Raw genomic sequence first — 7,523 nt, 5'->3', positions numbered from 1 at the left:
TAAAAAAAAAAAAGACTGTTTTACACACACACACACACACACACACACACACACACACACACAATTAAATCGTGGTCTCCCCAGGAGCTCCAGGCCCATGCAGATGTTTTCCAGGGAGGGACAGTGATAAGTTCCACCCCCAGGCGTTAGCTCCTGTGACCTGGGAGGCTTTGCAAGCAGGAGATAGGATGTAGTGCTTTCCTTCACATGCACCTGTCAGCCCCATGAGGTGCCAGGCTCTGTGTGCCTGGTCTCTGGAGTGCAAGAGACACCGCCCCCTCCTGGCTGGGGCACAAACCCAAACACAGAGCCACAGGGAGAGGGAGCAGGGGGTCGGGCTGAGGTCCAGGGGGGCCCCGTAGGGAGAGCAAGTGCTCTGGGCCCTGGAAGGAGGGCTGACCTGTGCCGGGAGTCCCAGGGGAGCGCCGCGGACGTATAGGCGGCCTCCGACTCTCCGCACGGCCCCTGCATCATGGGAAAGGACACTGAGCGCTTCCTCTTGGGTCTGTCCGCAGGTTCCTCCATCTGGCACCCGGCGTGCCGACAAGCAGCCAGAACTGAAGACAAAAACAAGGTTGGTGGAATTTACGATCTGCTCCCGTGCGTTCGTCAGCGCCGTGTGCGGTCACCCGCTTCTGTAGACTCACCGGCTGTAGACTCACCCGCCCACGGGCCAGGCAGCGCGAGGCCTGGGGGTGCTAAGGTGCGCCGGGTGGATCCACCGAGGGGCTGGTGCGAGGTGGGGCACGCACGGGCATCTCCGGGCCTCCCAGCGCTGGCCCGCTGACCTCCCCACGGGTCCCATGGACTCGAGGGCCGCAAAAGCTTGGGGACAGCTCTGACGTTAGCAGGTCTCCAAATAGTCTCCAGACTGCCCACACTTATGACACCAGCTGCAAGTTTGAGGGGCCCCAAACTGCCCTCGGTCTCAGTCGTTCGTTGGAAAGACTCACAGACACGCCGAAGGCTATCCTCGTCACGGTTACGGTTTATTGCGCGAGAAATCAGCCAGAGAAAGAGGGCGTGGGGCAGGGTCCGGGAGGGGTCCAGCCCCAGAGCCGCTCCTCTCCCGCGGAGACAGGACGTGGCACCCCCGGGCCCGCGCGTGACTGCACGCGCCGGGTATTACCAACCAGGGAAGCTGTGTGTCCAGAGATCTTAGTGGGGCTCCACTGACTGATTGACTGAATGCCACATGGTTGATTTCACCCCAGATCACACGGTGTCTCTCTGGTGCCGGCCCCACCCTAAGCCTGTTGGGTGAGGGTGACCCCCTCCCTGAGCAAACAGTCTATCAGGTGGACACAGATCACCCTTCAGGGTCGAGGGCGCAGGCCAGTCCTCTCTCTGGGCAAGGCCAAATCCCTCGCTGCCCAGAGGCCCAGCTGGGCGCCGGGCACAGAGGCGTCGCAGTAAGGAAGAAGGGTTGCCCTCTTGGGACGGAGTTCTAGGGAGAGACGGAAATTGACACCCAAACGAGCGATGATGCAACAGAGGCTGGTGTCGGGGGCAGGATGGATGGTCAGGGAGGGCCTCGGGAGGACATGGGGTGGGAGCTAGGCCTGCGGGATGAGCGGGGGCGGCCCTGGCGGGAGGGAGCGGGGAGGGCTGCTGGTGGGCGGGCAGAGTCGCCTCCCCTTGGCCCTGCAGCGAGGGCGGGGCTCAACCGGCAAGCCCCAGCTGGGCCCATCTGTGGGACTAGAAGGTTTCTGGAATTTCCGTGAGGCTGGATGGAGAGCCCATGGGCTCAGGCCGCTGAGGTTCACAGGGCTGTCGGCTGGCGGAGGAGACGCTCCTACGGGCCCCCGCAGGATGGGTGGGCTCCCCCAGGTCGGCTGTCGCTTGCCAAGCCTGTTCCGAAAGACCCCAGCAGAGGGAAGTGCTCCCGCATCCTGTAGAAACGGAGTCTGGTGGGTTCGGAGGCCCCTGCTTCTCACGCACTCGCTCACAGTGCTGCCTCTTTGGTTTGTCGTTCATTCAGCAGAGCTTTACCCAGTGTCTGGTTGTGCCGAGCCCTGTTCTTGGCCCGGGGCCCAGAGGTGACCGAGTCCTGCCCCAGCGTGCTGGGGACACAGGGGGAATGGGTGGGCACACGGGGATGCCCAGCCTGTCACCGGGACACGAGGGCAGGGGGCCCTGGGCCGGGGCAGGAGGGCTCCGTGGAGGCGAGGCGCCTCCTCTCGCGTCCCCAAGCCTCCCCTAACCCGTGACGGCCTCGCATGGTTGCTCAGCCCCTCTCCGCGGACGCCAGGCCGGCCCGAGGGAACTGCGCCTCTGAGCTCTCCTCTTCCGGCCTGACGCTTCCTTCCGCCTGCCAGCTTGTTCCTCCCGATTTTATTTTATTTTTTTTTTTATTTCTTTTTCAACGTTTATTTATTTTTGGGACAGAGAGAGACAGAGCATGAACGGGGGAGGGGCAGAGAGAGAGGGAGACACAGAATCAGAAACAGGCTCCAGGCTCCGAGCCATCAGCCCAGAGCCCGACGCGGGGCTCGAACTCCCGGACCGCGAGATCGTGACCTGGCTGAAGTCGGACGCTTAACCGACTGCGCCACCCAGGCGCCCCTCCTCCCGATTTTAAAGTAGTGCCAGTTGCTTTTCTCAGAGTTGTCAAAGTGTCTACACAGGGCTCTGGTTTAATTCGGGTTCAGATGGTCGCCTTTGATGGCCACAGAGAGGAGGTCCACTCAGCGTTAAGCGCTGGTGGGCACAGACCTCCATATGGCCACTGCTCCGGCCTCGGGCCTGGGGGGTGGGGAGAGGCAGGGGGCCCGGCCCTGGGTACAGGGAGCCACAGGAGTGGAGGGCGGGGTCTTGTCCCCTGGGGGAGGGCAGGTCTGTGGCCGCTGGACCCTGGCTTGGGCCACTGCCCATGTCTGCTGAGACTCAGGAGGCCGAGGGACTGACGACCGTGCAGAGGGAAGCAAGGGGCAGGGGAGCCCGACAGCCTGGGAAGAGACCCCGGGGACTTCAGCGGCCAGGCTCACCGTCCCCTGTCACCCTTCCGGCTAGATTCCCAGACTGTAGCCCCAACTAGAGAACACTGGGATTTGGGCTGCAAGCCGCCCGCCCGGCCTGCCCCCTGCCCCTCAATCTCGGGGACTGAAGCTACTGTGCCCTGGGGTTCCCCCACCCCCACCCCCACCCCCGCTGCCAGGGGTGAGGTGCAGAGGTTGTGAAGGATGGTGCCCCTCCCCAGGCCCTGCACTGGGGGACTGTGTGAAGGTGAGGAAGGGGGACAGGCCCACATGACGGCGGTCCTCCCAGCTACAGGGACACAGAGCCGTGGAGACTGTGGCTTCCTGTGGCTGCTGTAATGAATTACCGCAAATTTAGTGGCTGGAAGGAGCACAGATGTATCCCCTCCCTCGGGGGCCGGAGGCTGAGGATGGGCCAGCAGGGCTATGCTCCCTCTGGAGGCTCCAGGGAGAAGCCCCTCCTCATTCGTTGCCACATCTGGAGCCTCCGGGGTTGGCTCCCGGCCCCACGTCCTTCAGACCCTGCTTTCGTCGCCACGTGGGCCCCGGCCCCCCAGCCTCCTTCAAACGACCCTGAGACCCCAGGGAGCCCACCTCCCAACTCGAGCTCCTTACTCCCATCGGCAGAGACCCTTTGGTCACACGCGGGCATCCTCATGGATGTTACTCTGTTCCCACGGTGACAGGATATGCCCAGTTGGTCTCGTTCACGGTCAGGGTCACAGTAGGTGGCGGGCACGCCCCACTGTGCACCACATCCTCTCACATCATACGGCCCACGATTCCCTCCATAACCCGCCCCCGTGCCACCCCGGGCACATCCCTGCCCTCACAGAGCCAGCGTCCCTGACCCGGAAGTGACCACGGGGTCCTGTCTGCGGGACTCCTCCCCGAATCCCAACCCAGAGGCCTATCGGAGGGACCTGGCCGAGGGACCCCACATGCCAAGAGGCCTCCAGGCCCGTCTCCGGAGCGTGACCGGGTTAGAATGGGGGACCCGGGCCAGCCCGCTCAAGGACAGGTCGGGCGGCCAGCCCTGCTCGTGGCCTCTGGACCCGGCTGCGAGGCTGGCCTCGGGGCCTGCGGGGAGCCCAGCTCCCTCTGCTCTCAGCCCAGGGGTCCACCCGTGATGACCGCTGCCGCCGGCCGGAGGAAGGGAGGCCCTCTGAACAGTGGACGGGGAGAAGGAGAGGGCGCAGCCGGAGCTGGCTTCCTGGGCTGTGTCTCCACAGACGCCTTGGGAACATCTGGGGCCGAGGCCGTCCCATGAGGACAGCTGTCCGCTCGGTGCTGCGCCCTGGGGCTGGCACGGCTCGGGGCCCGCCCCTCTGTGTCCTGGGATGGCATCCAGGCCCCGGCCATGCCCTGCTTGCCCCTCACTTCACCCTCCCTCGCTCCAGCCCCTCAGAGCCTCTTCTGTCTCGCCTGAGAAATGAGAATAGACCCGGGCGGGGCCGGGCGGTGAGCGCCCGGGTAACAGGAAGGCAGAGCCCTACGTGTCCTGTGTTGCTTCCTGCAAGCTGGTCGGGGAGCACGAGCCAGCAGCCCCGGCCAGCGTTGGGTCAGCGTGGCGGAGCCAGCCCCGGAGACACGCAGCAGAGGTGGTGTGGACCTCGCTGAGTCTCTGGTGGGGGGTGATCCAGACAAGAGGCACCCGCCAGGAACTGACCAGCAGCCCCGTCATTTACCAAGTGCCCCCCCGCCCCCGCCAGGCTCCGGGACCCGTAGGACCAGCTGGGTCCTGGCCTCCCAGTTACTCTCCAGCAAGAGAGGCCGGCCCTGGGGTCCCTGCAGGGACGGGCGAGGAGGCAGAGGGCACTGTGTCCTCCCTGACCACATACCCCGGGGGCACGGCCGCTCCCCAGGACAAGGATGGCCCCTGGGTGTCTGCTGAGGGCTTTCAAGGAAAGCCTTCCGGAAGGCTGTGGCCCTGACTGCCCGTCCCCGGCACGTCCTTGGTCATTGGGTCACTCAACACACAGCCGGCCCGTGAGTGCCCGTCGGCTGGGTGGCGGAACACAGACACGGGGAAGACTGGCGGCCTCCCTGCCCTGGAGGCACGTGTGGGATGAGGGGGCTCCCGCAGGGTGCCCCCCGGGCGACGGGGAGGGGCGGCCCCCCTGGACGGGCCTAGGCGGCAGGGTGGGGGAGAGGATGTCTTCCTGGAGCCGAGCCTTGGCAGGTGGTGCGGGAGGTGGGTCTCGGGGCCTGTGCCTAGGGAGCTGGGGGTCTGCAGGGCACTGAGACTGAGGGATTGTTCTAGAGCCTGGCCGAGGGTGGCCCCAGGCCTGCCAAGTAGCTGGAGAAGAGCTCCAGGGGGCCTGGAGCTGGGGCCCAGGGGCCCTGGGAGACAGGGCAGGCCCGGAGGGGAGGGGGCGGCCCCACGCCCGGTCCTGGAGGAAGCCGTACCCAGGAGCGTGGAGGGGGCGGCCGGCGCTGATGAGCGGGCGAGCGGGCGCCTCACCGAAGAGGTGAGCCCCGGCATCACGCCCTCTGCCTCTTCTCTTTCCTCCCCAGATGCAGAAGCAGGCTTGCAGTCAGGTTTACCCGGGCACCACCCCCTGTGCCTTGCAGGTTTGTCCCTCCCACTGCCGTGGTGGCCTCGCATCGGCTCCTGGTGTTGTCCTGTCCTTGCTGCTGTCCTGCCGACAGTGTAGGAGGTGCTGGGCATCCTCCAGCTGGGAGGGCAGGCTCCACAGCCCGTGCCAGTGTCCTGGGGCCGCTGTGTACAATGGTGCAGGCTGGACCCTCAGCCGGCAGGGATTTATTCTTTCCCGGTCCTGGAGCCTGGGAGTCCTGGCTCAAAATGTGGGCTGGTTGGTTCCCTCTGAGGCCTCCTCCTTGGCGTGTAGACGGCGGTCTTCTCCCTGTGTCCTCACGTGCTCGTCTCCTGTGTGCATCTGTGTCCTGATATCCTCCTCTTGTAGGGACACCAGGCCCACCCTAGTGACCTCATTCTACCTTAATTACATCTTTAAGTGCCCCGTCTCCAAACATGGTCACACTCTGGGGTGCCAGGAGTTAGGGCTTGAACATGCGAGTTTTGAGAGACATAATTCAGCCTGTGATGTGGCCCCTCCCAGGGCCACTGCAGCAGGCGTGGGCCACCGAGAGGGATAGAGACGAGGTAGGAGGCAGCCAGCCGGAGCTGTCAGGAGGCAGGGGGAGGCCAGGCAGGGGTGGTCCAGGCAGGGGTGGAGGCTGGACCAGGAGGGGCGAGCACGTCCTACCGGTGGGGTTGGACGGACGCCGGTATGAGTGATGGGAGCCGGGGAAGAAGGGTGTCCACGCAGGGTTGGGCGGGCCTGGAGTGCGGAACAGAGGAGGGGCCTGGGGAAACTGTTGCCTCCGGGGAAGCAGGAGATGTGGCCGAGGAGGGAGGAGGGGCAGGGGTGGGCACTCGGGGAGCAGGTCACAGATGGGGTGGCCGCAGAGTCTGACAGCAGAGGCCCGGGCTGGTAGAATGAGCTAAACACGCCCCCCACCCCTGTAACCTAGGTGGAAAATAACATCTCCGAGCAGCAAAATTCTGGGTAAAAGGGACGGCCTTGGCCTCTGGAGTGCGCAGAATCCCTTGCTCTAGTCCTCCGAAAAACAGATAATTTCTTTGCGTGAAGCCGGGTGATCATCGGAGCGTTTCCAGCGGCACGGAGAACGTCTGTTCTGGAACGCTGTTCCAGCGGCACCTGCCGCGTCTGTCTGATTATAGCTTTCCAGCCGCTCATTTAAGCCCACGTGTTTATTTTAAGAACTCTTTCAATCTGGAAAAAAAAAAAAAATGTCGTTACTGGCATTTCTGTCGGAGTGTGACCTGTGATAATTTGCATCTGGAAGGTTCTGGAATCAACATATTCTGCTTTCAGTCTCCTCCTGTCGCCTTCTTTTCCAGGAAACCAGGAGCTCCTCAGAGAGCATCATTTCTGTACCTGCTTCCAGCACCTCGGGGTCTCCGAGCCGCGTGATCTATGTAAGTTGGAGAGTGGGGAGGCCCGTGGTGGGAGGCTCCGGACCTGGGTCATGGCCAGGGGTGCCCTTGGGGGCCGGGGCGTCCTCAGGTGCTGGGGTGCAGAGCCGGGGCTCTCGCCGCGGCCGTGGGGTGCAGACTGGTGCAGACTTCGTGAGGTTAACTCCGAGCTTTCGGTGAGGACCATCATGTGACCCCGCAGCTCCTGGGTGACGTGGTGGTGGTGCCCAAAGAGATGTGCTCACAACTGTTGTCCATAATGGTGTCAGCTCAACACCGCCTCCCCGTCCTGCAGCTAAGGCTTGCCCGAAAAAGTGACACTCGGCACACGGGGGACCGGGCTGGTGTCACCAATAGGCGTGCAGATCTGCACCTGCTACCTGGGAAGCGTTTCTAACGTGCTCCTCCAAGAGGCCTGTGAAGGATAATCTATGTTATGCGGTCCCGTTTTCATGAAAGAGTGTACGTGTGTATGCGTGTGTGTGCGCATATGGGTATATATGTGTACAAATGTATGTGTGTTTACATATGTGTATGTGTGCATATGGGTATATGTGTGTATGGGTGTGCATATGTGTGTG

General features: G+C 63.5%; 1 protein-coding gene across 23 annotated transcripts in view; it reads left to right on the top strand.

The window, feature by feature from the left end:
- ABLIM2 (actin binding LIM protein family member 2) overlaps window positions 1-7,523 on the top strand; it is a 141,329-nt gene that overhangs the window by 74,225 nt on the left and 59,581 nt on the right. For all 23 annotated transcript variants that reach the window (XR_005794540.1, XM_040488695.1, XM_040488833.1 and 20 more), the window contains exons 8-9: window positions 516-574; window positions 6,868-6,945. Coding sequence is in view for 22 of the 23 variants with exons in the window: in XM_040488695.1 (XP_040344629.1) it covers window positions 516-574; window positions 6,868-6,945 (137 nt within the window). In the remaining variant the exon portion in view is untranslated. The remainder of the gene's footprint in view (window positions 1-515; window positions 575-6,867; window positions 6,946-7,523) is intronic.

The sequence above is a fragment of the Herpailurus yagouaroundi genome, unplaced genomic scaffold, assembly GCF_014898765.1.
Source record: "Herpailurus yagouaroundi ecotype Mexico unplaced genomic scaffold, PumYag 28, whole genome shotgun sequence".
In the NCBI taxonomy this organism is placed as follows: Eukaryota; Metazoa; Chordata; class Mammalia; order Carnivora; family Felidae; genus Herpailurus; species Herpailurus yagouaroundi.
This window is presented reverse-complemented; position numbering and strand designations above follow the sequence as displayed.